The sequence below is a fragment of the Delphinapterus leucas genome, chromosome 5 (assembly GCF_059928025.1).
Source record: "Delphinapterus leucas isolate spDelLeu-1000000601 "Yukka" chromosome 5, BTC_Dleu_Yukka2, whole genome shotgun sequence".
Taxonomy (NCBI): Eukaryota; Metazoa; Chordata; class Mammalia; order Artiodactyla; family Monodontidae; genus Delphinapterus; species Delphinapterus leucas.
In genome coordinates, this window is record NC_143133.1 from 101,221,782 (window position 1) to 101,240,668 (window position 18,887).

At 42.0% G+C, this 18,887-nt stretch overlaps 1 protein-coding gene across 13 annotated transcripts in view; it reads left to right on the plus strand.

The window, feature by feature from the left end:
* Nucleotides 1-18,887, plus strand: part of AFF1 (ALF transcription elongation factor 1) — a 230,812-nt gene that overhangs the window by 181,170 nt on the left and 30,755 nt on the right. For 12 of the 13 annotated variants that reach the window (XM_089912261.1, XM_022561660.2, XM_089912267.1 and 9 more), the window contains 8 exons: nucleotides 7,161-7,264; nucleotides 7,922-8,162; nucleotides 8,866-8,957; nucleotides 9,133-9,193; nucleotides 12,340-12,476; nucleotides 13,078-13,149; nucleotides 13,594-13,734; nucleotides 15,622-15,845. In XM_089912261.1, coding sequence (XP_089768387.1) covers nucleotides 7,161-7,264; nucleotides 7,922-8,162; nucleotides 8,866-8,957; nucleotides 9,133-9,193; nucleotides 12,340-12,476; nucleotides 13,078-13,149; nucleotides 13,594-13,734; nucleotides 15,622-15,845 — 1,072 coding nt within the window. The other variant, XM_089912273.1, reaches the window with a different exon arrangement.

Consider the following 18,887-nt stretch of genomic DNA (forward strand, 5'->3'; position numbering starts at 1 on the left):
TTGTGATGGGCCAGGCTAGGAAAAGGTGCCTGCATCTAATATACCCGAGAAATCTTGAAAAATATACTTTTTTTTCATGATGTGTGTTTTATTTTATTTTATTTTGTACATATGTATATATCACATCATCTTTTTAAAGTTAATTTTTATTGGAGTTTAGTTGCTTTACAATGTTGTGTTAATTTCTACTGTATAGCAAAGTGAATCAGCTCTATGTATACAAATATCCTCTCTTTTTTGGATTTACTTCCCATTTAGGTCACCACAGAGCACTGAGTAGAGTTCCCTGAGCTATACAGTAGGTTCTCATTAGTTACCTATTTTATACGTAGAATCAATAGCAAAAATACACTCTTTTACCTCCTCCTGGGAAATCTTTTGTCACCTGTCCCCCAGCTACCCTAATACTATCTAGTCTCCACTGCTGACCTTCTGCATCAGCTGGAGTGGGGAGAGGGGAGAAGTATTAGCTTCTAAAACGCTTACTTAACTGGGGGTAAATGTTGGAAATTGGAGGCTCCCCAGACAGTTGTCAGACCAGTCCATCCTCCAATGCAAATCTAGAAGCTCTGCTTGCAACTCCAGAAAGGGAAATTCAGCTGTCCCTGTTGAGTATATGAACTGTGCCCTCTGAAAGCCATTTTTCCAGCCCTTGGCTGAGCTCTCCTAGGGCAGCTTATTTATCTTTCTGTTCAAAGGATGGAGAAATAATGACTGCCTCATCTTAGGCAAGTCCATGCTTGCCTTAAAGCTCTGGCAGGCAGCTGAGAGATCTGGCTCTGGGAACAGCCTGCCTCCCTGCTGTGGGACTGACAGGATCAGGGGCTGAACCAGTGGTTCCAAACCCTGGCTGCACATTCCGGTCCCCTGGGGAACCCTCAGTACTGGTGGCAGGATGTGTGCCACCCCCCAGCCCCACACTCCCATTGTTATTTTCTAACTGCTCGGGTGATCCTAATGCCTAAGGCTCTGGAGCAAAACCTTATTACCAGGCCAGGATTGTATAAAGCTGGTGTTTTGGACCAAGAAATCTCTTCATTGTGGTGCATTTAGACATCATGGATCTAGACAACCAGGAATTCCTGGCCTGAAGTATGTCACTGGTTAGAAACATTACTTAGGAGCTTTCAGATAAATATAAACATCAGCCAACAGTATAGCTCTTTCATGATCAGAGAACTGTGTGTCATTGGTTTTGCTTCCTGCTGGATTCCAGGTGGTGGTATTAATACTGAACATCATAACCTCAGGTTCTCTCTGTGAGGGGCAGGCTCCCCCTTTCCTGTCAGGACCCTGACTCTACTTGCTCAGGGTACCTTTGGCCACCACCCTTGGACAAGCGGGGCAGCTCTGTGGGCAGCCCAGGTCTCTCTTTAAGCTTAGGTGCTTTCCCCCAAATTTGGATAGTGAAGACTTGTTCATTTCCTTCATATTGAGTGTGAACGCTAGAAAAAACTCCACGAGAATATAATGAGAGCCGTTGAATAATGTTCCTGCTCCTTGGCATTAGTGGGATTTATTTAAAGGTTCATCCCTCTCTTGGCACAAAATTTAACAAATATTTTCAGAGGGTTAACAAACCCTTAAAGCCATTTTAGACTCAAAAGTGTGAGAAAATGATCATAAAGAGTTAGAGAACACGGGAACGTGGGGAGGGGGAAGGGTAAGCTGGGACGAAGTGACAGAGTGGCATGGACATATATACACTACCAAACGTAAAATAGATAGCTAGTGGGAAGCAGCTGCATAGCACAGGGAGATCAGCTTAGTGCTTTGTGACCACCTAGAGGGGTGGGATAGGGAGGGTGGGAGGGAGAGGCAAGAGGGAAGAGATACGGGGATATGTGTATATGTATAGCTGATTCACTTTGTTATAAAGCAGAAACTAACACAACATTGTAAAGCAATTATACTCCAATAAAGATGTTAAAAAAAAGGATTCCATTATGAAGATTAAATATTCCCCCCAAATCTCTCCTTATATATTAAAAAACATATTTTTTAAGCCTGAAAAAAAAAAGAGTTAATAGTTGTTAATAGCTGTGATGAAGCCATCAAATGTGGCATCTATAGAAATGTACCTATATATTTTTTTTCCCCTTTTTCTTTTTTTCCTTCTACTTTAAAGGAGTGGGTTGGGGACAATTCATGAGAAAAAAGAGAAAATTGTGAGGGTAAATAGACATTAACTCACATGGTACTCCTTACATAAACTACAGAATTTCTTCAACCTGATTACAGTTTAGAATTTAAAATAGAACTTATATTTTCTTTTATATAATTTTTAAGCTTTATTATTCCAGACTTAGAAGAAAAGTTGAAGCTGAGAAGCACAAGATAATATACTATCAGGGTAGTGCAAATGAGAAGATTCTAAAAGCACACCAAACATGCATAGAGCTAAGCATTGCTCTCGGTGCTTTCTTAGATAACCTCATTTCATTCAGTCACCTTATAGATGTCTTTCAAATAAAATGCTAGACTGTCTCAACAGTCGTTTAGACAAATAACAGAACTGGGAGGTTACATTCATTCAGGTCTTTCCCTTTTTATAAATAACTACTTTACGGACCAAGAAGCTTGGACACTTTTGGACAAACATTTCAGTGCCATCGTTTATGTGTGTTTTGAGGAGTGGGGAGGGAAGTTATGGGATCTGGTGGGAAAATGTGCATTTTTATTGCTTGATGGTTAGTTCAGACCTTCCCAAGATCTGACTGTTTTCTCTTGGGTTGTTTCTCCAGATCAACATTCCCAGTTATTATCCTTCAAAATCAAGGGTTTGAAAAGTCATCCCTATAATTTCCTAAAGCCACTTACATCTAATTTCTTCATGCCTGTTAGTTACCCTAAAAGCATCATATGAAGAGCTGTTTTAGGGCCAGTCTAATGCCTGTGTATTCCCTCACCAAAAAGAAGGAAAAGAGTGGATTCCCTTTGCTTTTCTGTGGTACTTTCCCCAGTGAATATAACCTGCCTCATTCATGGGGTCAGTTTGGACTTACCTGCTGTGGCGTCGTCTTATTGAACCTCCTGCAGAGGCAAATCCCAGAAAAGTACCTGAACTTCCCCAAAGGCTGCTTCTCCACTTTTGCTATGCTCCATGTGCTACCAAGCGTATTTGCTTCCCTGTGGGAGAGGAGGATAGAATTTAGAATTGGAGTGCTGAGACCACATGTGTCTCTTGTTCAGCTGCTACCTTCTTTAGATGGGATCCAGAAAGGCCTTCACATCACTTGGCTGCTTAGCAAAAGCAGGCCTGGAGCTCAGTATGCTGACCCCTCCCAGTCTAGTGGATCTTGGCTCCTTGGCTCTCTTTCACATCTTTTTTTTTTTTTTTTTTTAATATTTATTATTTATGTATTTATTTTTGGCTGCATTGGGTCTTAGTTGTGGCACGCGGGATCTTCGTTGAGGAATGCAGGATCTGTCATTGTGGTGTTGCGGGCTTCTCTCTAGTTGTGGCGTGCAGGTTTTCTCTTCTCTAGTTGTGGTGCGCAAGCTCCAGGGCACGTGGGCTCTGTTGTTTGCGGCACGAAGTTTCTCTCCTTGAGGTCCACGAGCTCAGTAGTTGTGGCGTGAGGGCTTAGTTGCCCTGCAGCATGTGGAATCTTTGTTCCCTGACCAGGGATTGAACCCACATCCCCTGCATTGGAAGGCAGATTCTTTACCACTCGACCACCAGGGAAGTCCCTCTTTCACACCTTTCTTGCTTTTAGTGGGGTGGGGCCGGAGGAGCAGGGTGTGTGTGCAAGTGCCTGTTAGGGGGTGGGTGCAGGTTGGGGGGCGTTGGTGGCATTCTTGGAGCAAGGCCTGAGGTCGTACTTCCAGATCAGTGTACTGACGGGCTGTTACAATATCATCCCTGGCTCAACCCCTCCATTGTCCCCACTCCTGCCACCCTAGTGCCCGCCACACTTTAGTTTCCCTTCCAGATGCTCGTCATCTCTCCCCATCATGGCTAAGCTCTGAGTCGACTACCTTTCTGCCTGTTAGAAACTATGGCCCCAAACAAGTGTTAGTTCTAAAAAAGCCACTTTCACTGCCCCCTGTTATCTGCGGCACCTAGTTGGTGAGTCAGGTGCTGAGGCAGGCAGCAGGCTGCCCTGGAGGCCTTCTCTTCAGAAACCGGCTTGGCCTAGCACAGTCCCAGATCTTCCTTTTATGGTGTTCATTCTTGCCCTTTTGCTCCACTCTGTAGGTGGAGCCGCATTTGGCAGATAATCTGAGGCTGCCTGACCCAACAGGTTAAGAAAAGTAAACAAGTCAGTCAGGAACAGTCATCGGCCAGCAGGCTCCTCCTGTTGGAGATGCGGGCACCGTCGAGACATTGTCCTTCTGGAAAAAGGGAGTGTCCAAGACCCAGACCTTAGACAGGGGTCCCTGAAATGGGAGTTGATCTGTGGATAAGCCACTGAGCAAAGGAGACTCCTTTTTCCTTCTGAAGAGAGTACGTCACTCTCACCTCACTTTCAAATGGCTTCTTGACCCAGAAACATCTCAAGAACTCCTTGCCTTCTGTTTTCCAGTCTTGGAATTCAAGTGTGTGCTTCCTGCCACCCAGGATCAGATGACTCCCTCTCTAATGGCGCTTTGCTAAATCCATCCACTTAGGGTTGTAGTGCAGGTCTGCTCCTGGGCCAGCTGACGAATGCTCACGGAGTGTCTGCTCTGGGGATGCCCCCGGGACTCTTCCTACAGAAGACAAGAGGGTTCCAACTACAAAAATACTGACCCCGGCCCACAGGCGTGAATTTGGGTCAAAGCAAGCACAGTCAACAGAAGGGGATTTTGCTTAATTGGTTTAATGGCTTACATTCTACCAGCTGACAGAATATTACCAGCTTCTAAGTTGCTACATGTCAACATAAAGTGTATTATTCCAGAAAGTGCCAACATGGTTGTTAAAGCTAGCATTGAAGTTAGTCTTTGGTGATTGTTGGTTTTGGGCTGTTCTCTTGAGTCACTGATTGGCACAAGCCTGAGTTAAAACCAGTTTATGAGGATTGACTCACTATGAATCTTATTTTCATGTGTGGTTTATAAGGCCTGCCACTTTGGTTTCTAGTTATAACTAGCATGTCCTAAGCAGCATGAAGATATACAAACAAAAATTAACTCTCATTCCACCTCTGGGGTTTGGTGTTTTCTTTAGAAAGTAACCTTGTGGACCGTTTATGCTTAGCTTTGTCTTGGGGACTTATCCCACATGTCGTTAACTGCCTGGAAATGCCTTCCATTTAAAAAAGTATGTATTACTAACTACTTCATGTGCAAGTTAATTACCTGCCTGGGTATTTTAGCAAATTCTGTGACTTTTTCGAAAGATAAATTTCCCACCCTCTTGTAATGCTTGCTGGGCCAGCTGTGTGGCCTTTAATCTAAAACTCGAGAGAATTCACTGGGGCCATTGGTAGCAGAGCCTCTTGGCCACAGTGGGTGTAGTGATGAGGGGATACCCCTTAGTAGTAGGGTTCTATTTTAACCAGTCACTTCTGGTTTATTCTTTCTTCTCTGCCAACATTGAGTTCATTATGAATTGTTGAATGGAGGGTGAGTTACATGCTGGGCAGAGCTGCAACAGGCCTCTCCTGGCCTGTGCCAGGACCTTTCATCTGTCCTGAACTGTGCTCCAGGCTTGTGCTGCCGGCCTGCACTGCCTGCCACGTGAGAAACAGCCGTGTGAAATTTACTGTTTCAGCCATGCCTGTGGGATATACTTATTCACATCATGTGTTCTCTTCTTATTAAGTCCCTCAAGACCCTTTTTCCCCGGTCTTCTGTAATGAATGGTTATGTTTCTGAGCAACTGATTTGTTTTTATCTTACCTAACCTGTACATTTAATAATTCTTTCTTTGCATCAGCTCATTGGAAGTTCAAGGTCCATTTTGCAGATCACCTCTAGAAAAGTGTGTAAAACAGTTCTGTCCAGTAGAAATATAATGTGACCCACATACATAACTTAAAATTTTCTAGTAGCCACGTTAAGAATATAAAAAGGAAAAAAAAACAGTGATAAATAATTTAATCCAGTGTGTCTAAAATTACCACTTCAGTATTTCATCAGTAGAAAAACGATTACATTCTCCTTTTTTGGACAAAGTCCCTGACTTCACTTGTCGCTGTGGACTAGCCGTGTCCAAGTGCTGGGCAGCTCTGGGATGGAGTGTGCGGGACAGAGCGGAATCGGCTTCCAGTGGTACCATAGTACCAGCCTTCCCTTGGATTTCTTTTCTCCCCCATATTTTCCCTTCTTCTTAATGTTCTCACCTGTGCAAACACCGAGAGATGAAAGCGAAGTATCCTTATAAGCCATCTTCAGTGGTCCATTTTGAAACAAGAGGGAGATGTTTTCTGCGAAGTTATGAAAGGCTGGATGGAGGCGCACACCCAGGCACGCTTGCTTGCAGAATGCCGGGGGAGGGAAGGGCATGTCTTTGCTATTTCCCTCCTTTTGAGCAGGGCCAGGCCGCTGATTTGCGCCTGGGCAGAGCTTGAGCCTACACATCTTAATTTGTTCATTTTTCCTGGAGAAATTCAGAGAACGAGGGAGAGACTGTGGTGAAAACCGGGGCCTCCCACAATGAGATCATTTGAAGAATGTTGTTTTTCCCTTTAAGGCTCTAAGAGAGGATTTCGGGTTTTTTAGGGATTGTCCTAGATTGGCTGGTGGTGTCCCAGATTTCTCTCCCCGTGAGCTGACAGTTGAGGAGTTTAATTCTAAAGCACCTGAGTCGATTGAAGGACTCCCACCCATCGCTTCACTGTCCTTGCTAGAAAGCTTCCTTCCCACAGGGCCATTACGTGAGCACAGACCAGGGGGAAGGAGCCTGCATTTTGGACTTTCTGTAAATTTGATATACATGTTGTCATGGGAAAACGAATCTGTTTTCTTCCTGAGTAGAGAAAAACCTGGTTCTTTCCTTAGTCCTTCCTCATGTACAAATCCGTCTCAGTACAAATCACATCAAATCTAGACCGTCTGCTGCCCTCACCACCACCCCCCTCCCATACACAGTGTAGATACTTATAAGGTTTCTGTGTGTGTTTAGAAGTTTCCAAAAGTCTGATTGCTCTCATTGACCTTGCTGCATATTTTTTTCTATTTTGTCTGTACAATTATGTTTGTAATAATTTGCTGTTATACTACAATAATAGGGTGAAGCAGAAAGAGACCACGATAGCAAGAAAATCAGGCTGGAGAAAGAAGTCAAATCGCAGTCATCACCCTCATCCTCCCACAAAGAATCTTCTAAATCAAAGTGAGTATAGAGATTAGGAACAGGCTGCGAAGGTGATCGAATCTTCCTGGATGGCAACACGGCAAAACACTTTTCTTCTGCAGTAGAACGAGAGAATAGTGAACTCGTCGGGCTCATTTTGACGATATGCTAAGTTCTGTTTGTTTTCCTTCACGAGGACCTTAGAAGAATTAACGGTTCATTTGGCAGCAAACTTAGATGTATCAAAAGCACAAAAAGACTTGGCAAAAACAAGTGAGTCGTGTCACCATGTAGGAACCAACAGAGATTTGAAAGAGAGAGAGAGAAGGGGTCAGACGTGAAGGGGGCAGAGAGGAGGTGGCAGCTGGGCCTGCCTGCTTGTCAGAGACAAGGTGCAGGTTGGGCAGCAGCTACTGCAGAGTGACTTGCTTGGGTAAAGGTAAGACCATTGGCAGACTCCGCAAGCTTAGTGACAAATTATACAACTTCATTCATTACTCACAGGTAGGACTGTAGTTTTCAAAGGCATCAGAAAAAAAGGGCTCTGAAATTTGGCCTTTCTACAAAAATGGATTTCATGGCTCTGTGATATCTTTATCTTTTGTGTCAACAGCCATTTTGTCCTTATAACTCAACAACTAAGTTATACGGTTCATGTTTTGCCTTAAGTTAGTTTTGCATGATGTTTCATTCCAGAGCGCCCAGGCCCTCCTCTGAGCCCTCAAAGAAGGAAATGCTTCCCCCTTCACTTGTGTCATCCTCATCCTCCCAGAAGCCAGCCAAGCCTGCACAAAAGAGGTCAAGACAGGAAGCCGACCCCAGTGGCCAGGACCCTCCCAAAAGTGCCAGTAGTACCAAGGGCAACCACAGAGACTCTTCTGTTTCCAAGCACAGAAAAGTAGAGGGGAAGGGCCCTGGAAGCTCTACAGAACACAAAGTAAGGAGGGGAGGCAGTAATGTATAAAAGGGAATATGTTGGTGTGTCTTTACTTTAAATGCCCAAATAAGATACGTTTTCTACGATGGTATTTCAGAGCTATTCGTCACTTCTAATAAAGCAGTAATGAGTTATTTGTGCTTAACGCTCTACTTTCCAGAGGGAGAGTAAAAGATAGTTCATATTACCTGATAATTTAGGTGGCAGTTTATTCTTCTTAAAGTGGTTCAGAGGTGAAAAACCAGAATAGATTTTTGTGTTAATTTTCTATCAGGTTTTTGGCAGTAAAACATGATAACCCTGGTTAGTTCTTGGTTTGGATGTTTGATCTCAAATACTTTCATTATTAGTGATAATGGGGGAACAAATATCCACTTTCTTGAATACAGATTCCTTCCTTCCTGTTAACCTGGGGTAGGTGAGTGTGTGTGTGTATGTATTGCTTAAGAGAAAATGTTAAATTTGGCTTTGTTGATAATCTGTTCTCTTGGGCATTCTTGTCTTATGGCTTTTCTGTGTCCCCAGTACAATCCAAATCTACAGTTTCAGTTGAATCTAGCTGAGAAAGTGCTTGACCAAGCTAGAGTGTGCAGCATTTGAGTTCCTTGCTTTTGAACTATTTTGGGCTAATTTAGAGAGACGGTACAGTTAGGCCAATGGTCTGAAATGTTACAGGGTGATCGGTATGATGATCTTTTTTAAGGGATCTTCTGGAGATACTGCAAATCGTTTTCCAGTGCCTTCTTTGCCAAATGGTAACTCCAAGCCAGGGAAGCCTCACATGAAGTTGGACAAGTAAGGCTCTGGATGCTGCTGCTTCCCCCTCCCCCTCCCTCCCCCTCCCCCTGCCTCCTCTTTGCCCTGCCTCTCCTCCCATCCTCGTCCCCCTCCAGTCGCCTTAAGTCATCTTGCCCCAGTCCAATACTTTTAGGTTCCTGTGACCCACCCCTGGTCTTTTCTTGTCTTTCAGACAACAAGCAGATTTTCACATGAAGGAGGCCAGAAGGTTGAAGGACAAAGCAGAATTAGTGGTCAGTCTGGGCTCTTTCTCCCTTTGGTGGAATGTTTTCCGTTCAAACACTTGCCGTCTCGTTCCAAATCACTAACTGTGGCTTGGGGGCGGGGTGGGGGTGGGGTAGGGCTGCGGGGGCCTGACATTGGCCGCAGTGTAAGCAGGGTCGGAATGAGCGAGGGCTGAGTGGTTCGGTTCCTAGGGAAGTGACACTGTTTTGACTTCACTGATTCCGTCTGATCATGGGCAGAGAGACAGTACTAGTTTCACGTTTTATATCTAAATGAATGAAAGTTGATCTACCTGGTAGTGTTTTATTTAATATACATGAGGGCTTCCTTGTCCCACTGAATCAATTCTTTGGATGTGAAAAACAACTCTGGCTTATTGAAAGCTGGTCAATTTGTGGTCACCCCAAAACATTTCAAAAAGTGAGGTAGCCTGTTTGCATTCCAAAATTATCTTAACGCCCTGTTTACTGTTAGAGGCTAACAGCGAACAGTGGACCAGTACCATCAGATGAAATTTTAAGGTGAAGGTGATGATTGCACTGTTGGCAAACATGCCTTAAAGAAACGAACTCTCTTTACCTGGTGGCTGTTGGACTTTCCGGAAGGTGGTAGTTTTGTTAATTGCATACATAAATAATGCTTTTATTTCTCTGCTGCAGTATAGTTATTAATACTTGCCCTTTGTCATATTTAAGCATCTAAGTCTCTGGGGCCTTTATTTGCTTGGTGTATTCCCCACACCTGAACCCCTGCAGATACCGTATGTTGAACTTTGTACCACAAGAGAACAGCATAGGTTGCCTTGATTCTGCCACAGGCAAACCTAACCACAAACTCTGGAGGTCCACGGGGATTGGATCAGATCAGTCCATGGTGGCCTCAAAATCCTAGCCCAGTGTTCTTCAACCCCAGTCTGTAGCCTGGCATCTCTTGTCAGGCTGGGAAGGGATGGGCTGAGACCCTTTTATCAGGTCCCCATTCATTGGAGTAAAATGTTGATTGAGTCCTTACCATGCTGGATGCTGTAGGAGAGTCAAACACAAATTAGACACTATCTCTCAAGTGACCGTGTACCAGCATGACCTGAGTCAGATTAAGATGCCTCAGATAGCACCAAACAGTGGTATCTTTCTAACCTCTTCCTTTCAGTTCTCCAAGGCTGTTACTAGAACTGTATACATCTTTTGATTTTTGAGAAAGAGTAAATATTCAGTACTTTGTCAGCCAGTTATCAAAAACTTATCTTGACACTGGGCACTAGATTCCTTCATTATTCAAACAAGATTAATACTCCAGGGAACTTTTTGTGTTGCTTTTAATCTATGCATATGCACATCTTCTTTCTCCCTATGGCTATTGCATCCCATTTTAATAAGTAATGTTAGCTCATTCCACTCTCAAAATATGCCAGTTTGGACAGAAGCCTGAATGGCCAGCCTCTTCACAATATTCTCCTTTACTTGCACAGTGTCTCAAAGATGACCATCTTGCATTCCAGATAGTGAAGTGCACAACTGAATATAGAGTAGTGTATTTCACCTCTATTCTTATTTTACTTACTGTTAAGGAAATTAGAACTCTACTAGTTTAACCCTGTCTCAGGAGATACATGGAGTTATCACAGGAATATTTTCATTATTAACTTTACAAAATACTTAAGGAAGTGGATACTGGCAAATTGCTTTAGTATAGTTTCTTTTGTTTCTACCCTAAGGCCAATATAAATTTTGGAAATCCCATGAAGAAGATGGTATTGAATAAGTAAACTTGAAGAGTTAAATTCGCACCAGTGAAGCAAACCAATAAGGCCCTATACTGTTGATTATTTGGGACATGCTGATTGATTTTTATTCTTTCTGTCACTAATTTTCTGACCCTGGGTTCTCTAGAAAATTTTTTTTTTTTTTGTTTTGCGGTACGTGGTCCTCTCCCGTTGCGGAGCACAGACTCCAGACACACAGGCTCAGCGGCCATGGCCCATGGGCCCAGCCGCTTCGTGGCATGTGGGATCTTCCCAGACCGAGGCACGAACCCGTGTCCCCCGCATCGGCAGGCGGACTCTCAACCACTGCGCCACCAGGGAAGCCCCTAGAAAAAATATTTTTAAAGCAAGTTTGTTTTGGCCATGTCGCATGGTGTATGGGATCTTAGTTCCCCGACCAGGGATCAAACCCATGCCCCCTGCATTGGGAGCACGGAGTCTTAACCACTGGACTGCCAGGGAAGTCCCTCAAGTTATTTTTAAAAATTAAAATTAGTAGCCATCTTTCTTTGCCAAACCTTCTTTCTTTGCTGATGTGTCACCATCTCCTTACACTCCACTTGCACCTTTATGGTTTTCATTCATTCTTTTTGAACATATCAAAGTAGAGACATTAGCAGAAACTACAACCTTGCAAATGTCGTGTTGATCAGTTGCTCTTACAATGTGTGCTGCATATGACGTCTCATATGTAGTGAGACTCGGCACAGTCTCAGTCAAGTTGGCTGAATTCCACCAAGTGAGAAGAGCGTAAGTGACAAAATATGTATTCGGGGTTAGATGACCACCAATATCGGATTGCATTCATATTTCTACATTCCTGTTAAGGGACTCTGAAATTTTATCCCTGTTGGCCCAGGGGATAGCCTTGTGCCCTTAACCCAGGCTCCCAGAGGAGATGACCTGTTGGGCTCTAAAATACATAAAAAGATTATTGTTTGACATGAAGTCTAAGATGCTTGTAAACCATAACATTTTTTACTTATTATAAGATAAACTTCAAATCGTACAAAGAAACTGTGCCTGCATTATTCTAGTTGTGTAGAATAACCTTTTTGCCAGGAAAATCATATGATGGGTAATTGCACACTAGTAACAAGGGGACCATGTACTGAGTGCCTTAGTTTGAATATGTACTTTAATAAGGTTTTGAGAGTATAGTCTTATTACAAGATTGTTGTTTCTTTCCTACTGAATTTTTAGTAAAAGAAAATTCTCAGTAGGTCAGAGCTGACGGGCTTTGGTTATTATATTGAGTTTGTTTGTTCTCACACTTCTCTCTAGCCATAGTTAAATTAGGACAGTGGAGGGAAGTTTCTGTAAAGAATGTATGTGAGAAACTAAGTAAAAGTCCGTGTTAGGCTTAACAGTGACCCTGTTCTTCGCCCACAGACGGACAAGGTTGGGAAGGCTTTTAAGTACCTGGAAGCTGCCTTGTCCTTTATTGAGTGTGGCATTGCCATGGAATTGGAAAGCCCAGCGTCCAAGTCAGCTTGCTCCATCTATGCAGAAACCCTAGACCTCATCAAGTAAGTGCAGACTCATTTTGCCTTCCTTTTAAGTACTTCTCTGTCCTTACCTTTATTGCTTTAATCCACTTGAACTTTGGTCTGAAGACAGCTTAACAAAGGGGAGTCTTTAAAAAAGTTACTGATCCAGAAACTTTTTTTATTTTTTGTCATGAACTAAAAATGTATTCCAGATGAAGTGCTAGAGCAGAACAACTGGGTTGGTCTGCATCATTTTGCCAAGTGCACAGTGAAATGCCAAACCCTTCAGGGAGAGGGTTGGTTTTTCCAGTTTTACTTTCTTATCAGATGCCCTCTCATCTCAGCTGAAGCTCTTGTCTTTGTTTATTACCTGCATTTCAGGAGGGGACTCAGTAAGGATACAAGTCTACTTGGGTTCAAGCAGGTGGACAGGTCAGAGAAAAGGCATGTCCTCGCCTAATTTTCTGAATGGCCTGAATTGTTGCTCCAAATCCTCATTTTTCTTCTGCGTTGCTGTCATGTCTTCACATCTTCAGGAAAAATCAATATAAAACCAAGACAAACATAATAAGATATCTTTGTGCCTGGGATTTTCTGACTGCCTTTTTTTAACCTGATGTACATTTGTATTTTCCTATAGATTCATAATGTCATTAAAATCCTTCTCGGATGCCACAACACCAACACAGGAGAAAATATTTGCTGTTTTATGGTGTGTATTTTTTTCTTTGTCTAAATAGCAAAGTACACCTGCTTTTGCATATCTGTTTGCTTAAAGTGAAAATGATCATGAAAAGCGAATCACTACCAGAAAGTGGTAGGATGTGTGGTCAAGGGGTTAATCCCACTGATGGTTAATTATTATGAAATGGCATCTACTGCCATTTTACAACCCCATCATTTTACTGATGACTTTGGTCTTGTGACTTAAATTATATCCTTGTATATTTGTGTTGTTTCACCAGTATTTACTTCTGACGTTAGTGTGAACAGTGCAGTGAGATTCTCGATACACTTTCTCGCGCCGCTGAGGAAAACCCAGCATGTTCATTAGGGTGAACATTAGGGAAAAGGTTAGGTGGCTTGCTCTCTGTAGTAGTGTGATACTCATGAGTCGGAGCTAATGCTTCACTTCAACTTATGTTTATGTTCACAGCATGCGTTGCCAGTCCATTTTGAACATGGCTATGTTTCGTTGTAAAAAAGATATAGCAATAAAGTATTCCCGTACTCTTAATGAACACTTCTTCAAGACTTCTTCCAAAGTTGCCCAGGCACCTTCTCCATGCATTGCAAGGTAATGATCAGTCTAATTTAAATAGCTTCCAAAATTAAGTTCTTTCTTTCTTTACCTCTTGCTGTGACTTTGTTTCAAAAATTGTTTACATCTATGTGCTGATTTGCTCATTCAACTGAAATCATTAGCACATTTCTACCTTTTTGAGGAATAGTTAAAAATCAGGGTGTTTGCTGGTTGGGCAACATAAATTAAAAAGATAACTACAGAGAATCTAGGGTCCAGAGTTTAGAGCTTTGAGGATATTTGGATATGCCCAACAATGTAAAACAGGCGGAGCCAGCGGAACCAGAGCCAAGGTCCTTTCTCCTTCTATGCAGCACGCTGTCTTAGCATTTCAGTAAACAAGAACTTTCTGGAACCAGTTCCCTTCTCCAGGGTCTGTAACAGGGATATTAAGAATCAAAACAGCTGTCTCTAGCTAAATTTTCTCCCCCACTTTTTGCTCATTTGTTCCATAAGCTGTCGAAAAACAGAGTCCTTGTGCGGGTGTTTTTAAGATGAAGATAGAATTTTCTTCCCTTTGGTACTTGCCTAGTATTTTTTTTTTTTTTTAATTTAGTCGTATTCCTTGAAAAGCTCCCAGTTCTGACGGGTTTTGCTATTTTAAGAACATCACCTAGAAGATTGCCCCATTTCCAGCACATTCAAAAGAAGAGATTCCCATATGGCCTCTCTTAAAAAAAGAAAGTCCTGATTGAGAAGCAACTTCTTTACCTCTGAAAATTTTCATGACTCCTACCTCTGAGATATTATTCTAAGTTAATAGGTTGTCAGTCACATGATTTTAGATCACTCCTTCACCATTTGTCTAGCACCTTCCTTGTACCAAACCTTGCTTTAGGCGCAGGGAAGTAGCAGTAAACAAGGCAGACAGGAATTGCTGCCCTCGGGGAGCTTCTGCTCTAGTTCTTCAAAATGAACTTTCTGCTGGGGATGCTTAGGATCCATTAGAGTTCATGAAGCCCAAGGGCAGATGTAACTATGTGATGAGGCCACTGCTGCTGACCCATCTTTCCATGTCATATCCATCACTTCTTTAACGACTGAGTGACTTCACTTGTGTTTCTCGTTTGATCCGTATCAAGGCACTTGTGAACTTGCAGGTGTAGGTAGACAGTCAGTAGGAGAACACAGAGCACAGTGTGAGTCCCCTGATGCCCAGTCTCCTCATGGGCTGCCCTCTGTTCAGTCAGTTATGGGCTCAGCAGGTGTTTATCCAGAGCACCTCCTGTGCTAAGGGCTAGAAATGCAGAGGTTAGGAAGAGATGGTCCCTGCCTGCGAGGTGCTTGTGAGGCAGGAAAAGGAATAGACAGAAAAGTATAATGAGGTGTGATAAATGCAAAGAGACGAGTTCAAGTGGTGACAGAAAGGAAGCTGTGCTGTATCCCCAGTGTCTGGAGGAGAGCTACGTGCAGAGTAGGAGCTCAGTGATGTGTATTGAGTGGATGAGAGAATGAATATATCGGAGATGAGGACTATTTCTCAGGGGAAGTATTGTCTTCCTAGGAGAAGTTGGAATAGGGGTTGGGGAGAGAAGGGATTCCAGGCAAGGGAGTAAAATATGTAAAGGGCCTGGGAAATACACTTGGAATACAGATTTGCCCACCTGATTCTATGTCCATTGAAGTACACCTTACGTCTCTCCAGTTACTTTTTCCATTTGGAGGGCCCCATCCCACTGTGTTTTATGAAATAAATTTCCGGAATACTGAAGGTGAAGGGTGCGGTGCCTCTCTGACCTTGTAGAAGTGATTTTAGAAGTGATTGTCATTTTGGCAAGTACACGCTAAAGCCTTGTGACTTGGACTGCAGTTCCAGAAACAGGAGATCTGTGATCTGGGAGTTCAGGTGACTAACCAGTTCTCTTTTCTTCCACCTTCCAGAAGCACAGGCACACCATCCCCCCTCTCTCCAATGCCTTCTCCAGCCAGCTCCATAGGATCCCAGTCAAGTGCTGGCAGTGTGGGGAGCGGGGGGATGCCCGCCACCATCAGCACTCCAGTCACCATCCAAAGCATGACATCTTCCTATGTCACCATTACTTCCCATGTCCTTACCGCCTTTGATCTTTGGGAACAGGCTGAGGTCCTTACCAGGAAGAATAAAGGTAAATGGCTCTGTCGTGGTTATTACTGGGCCATGGGGATTGGGAGGGGAATAACATTGTATTTTCTGTTCAGTGTTTTGGCCTTTTTTTTTTCTTTTTTAAAATTATAGTTGATTTACAATGTTGTGTTAATTTCTGCTGTACAGCAAAGTGATTCAGTTACACACATAAATACATTCTTTCTCATATTCTTTTCCGTTATGGTTTATCACAGGATATTGAATATAGTTCCCTGTGCTGTACAGTAGGACCCTGTTGTGTATCCATTCTATATGTAATAGTTTGCATCAACTAACCCCAAACTCCCAGTCCATCCCTCTCCCGCCTCCCCTACCCCTTGGCAGCCACAAGTCTGTTTTGGTTTGTAGATAGGTCCATTTGTACCACATTTTAGTTTCCACATATAAGTGATATCATATAGTGTTTGTCTTTCTCTGTCTGACCTTACTTCACTTAGTATGATAATTTCTAAGTCCATCCATGTTGCTGCAAATGGCATTATTTCATTCTTTTTCGTGGCTGAATAGTATTCCATTGTATATATGTTCCACATCTTTATCCATTCACCTGTCAATGGACATTTAGCTTGTTTCCATGTCGTGGCTGTTGTGAATAGTGCTGCTGTGAACATAGGGGTGCATGTATCTTTTTGAGTTAAAGTTTTGTCCGGATATGTGCCCAGGAGTGGGATTGCTGGATCATATGGTAGTTCTATTTTTAGCTTTCTGAGGAACCTCCATACTGTTTTCCATAGTGGCTGCCCCAACTCACATTCCCACCATCTGTTCAGTGTTTTGAAGAAAAGGAAGTGTGCAGCTGTGTACTCTTCTCACGTTTTCTCCATGCTGTCACAATTCTTTCTCGAGCTCTGTGGCATGGAGATAGATTTCTGTGACTAGATCTTAGCAAAATTAAATCAGAAGTGGCTTTAGCACGTTGCCCCTTTGGAAGTTTTGGTATCGTTATTTCACCCTGAACTGAAGTGCTAGCAAAAGGGCTAAGCAAATGCAGATGGAGAGTCATTGGCTGTCCCCAGGCACAACACATTTGAGATGGGAAGTAGCATAACCTAAAATACTGCATTTATTCTTCAACCCAGACATGTAAAATGGATGGAGCACCTGATGGCTGAGGAAGAAAAAAGCAGCTGAAACTACGAATACTTATTTGTTTCATAATCACTAACTTTAAGCCAGTAGTTCTCTAATTTACGGGTCTTCAGAAAGATGTACTGTACAATGCTCAATTGTTATGTCATTCAAAGACATCAGGTTCATCTGTTTACCAAGCTAGAAATATAGTATGTAGTTTCACTTTTTTAAATGCAACAGCTGTGCGGAAATTTTTTTATCATTAACACTTGAAGTAATAAAATAGGCTTCATTTATTAATAAATGTTTCATTTGATTTATTTTTATATTATAGTTCCATTTGTGAGGCTTGTGACTTTTATCAGCTATAATTTCTACACTTGTAAGGCTTAAAAGGAAGCCAACAAGTTAAAAGAAAATTGCAAATAACGTTTGTCCCTTTAGTCTTCCCTTAGTTGTGTAATTGTTTTAATTCACTTTGCCTTTGCAGAAGTTTGGGTATCTTTGAAGTGCTGTTGAGTCTCATCTGGGAAGATTATGTAAATTGCATTCTCCTTGCTTATTATATGGGTAGAATGAGAAAAAAAGGAAGACAAATTCTCATTAAATTCTGTGCATATTTTTGTTATGCTTTCTGTTTCTGTAGTTGGTTCTGAGGTGAATATGCCCTATTCTGTTTGGAAGAATGGCCTTTTAGTTACATAGCCAAAGACATTTAGTATTTTCTGGTTTCTTAAGGTGTTATTGTACCATTTTGTAAAAGGAATATTATTAAAATTGTTTGGTAAATATTTTTGACAAATTACCTTCTGAAGCAGCCACAGCTTAGAAAGATAATGTCAAAACTAAGGTGATTTTTTTTTTTTTTTAAAAAAAGACCCAGCCAAAATAAGGTGTGAATTTGTCATACTGTTAAATTGAAATTGGTAACAAAATGTATCCCCTTCCAGTTTACTTTTTTGGGTTTTAGAGTAATTGAAAATTTTATTTTATTATATTTAAAATAATTTCTAAGTGTGAGCAGCAAGACTGACTGTAGTTTCAGTTTTTATTTTCTGTTGACAGACTTGATAAACTGGAGACCCTGAAGCAGGATTACCCAAATTGTAGTGTCAGGATTTTAGCTGTACCAGAGGCCTTTATGTGCTACACATAATTTGTATAAAGTTTTATATGGGCAAATTGGGTACATAAATAGCCTCTATTTTTCTAAGGGAATGCAATAAATGTAGCATCGTGAATAAATATAACTTTTATAATCCTTAAAAAAATACTGCGTTTATTGCTTGTTTTCAGTATATGTTAAGAAAGATGGTTAGCAACAGTATAGGAAATATGGCTTAGTAAATATTCTTGGGTCTTGTTTGTGAAGAATGCCCTTGGAGAAATCCAAGGTTTAGGAGATGGTCAAGCACCTGTTAGAGAAACTGCTTGGTGTCAGTGCTAGTGACCACTGAGCAAATGCTTATATGTAAATACCAGATTAAAGCCTTGACGTGCTCTTTCCTGGCTATAGGGAAGAAGTCGGCCAGCTGGCTGTGGCCACTTACTTTCCTCACAGCCTCTTCAAACCTTGTTTTCTTTCTTAGCAAACTAATGATGCTCTTTTTTTTTTTAAAACATGTTGAATATTTTTATTTGTTTATTTTCATTCATGTGTCCATTGATCCAAAAGTATAAATTGAGTATTTTCCACTGTCAGCCACTGTGCCAGGCATTAGGGAGTCAACTCTGAAACAAATTTAGTTCCTCCCTTTTTAGACTAGTGGAGGGATGTGGAGAGCTAGCAAACCATTACAGTAGATGGTGAGGTTTTTTTTCTTTTTTTGCTCTGCTAGATGACGTACAGAATACTGTGGGAATGTAGTTTCTGGAGCCTTGCCTTTTTATGTTTTCACGTTTATTTTGTGTGTGCACGTGTGTTTACATGTTGGGCTTGCTTTGTTTGCAG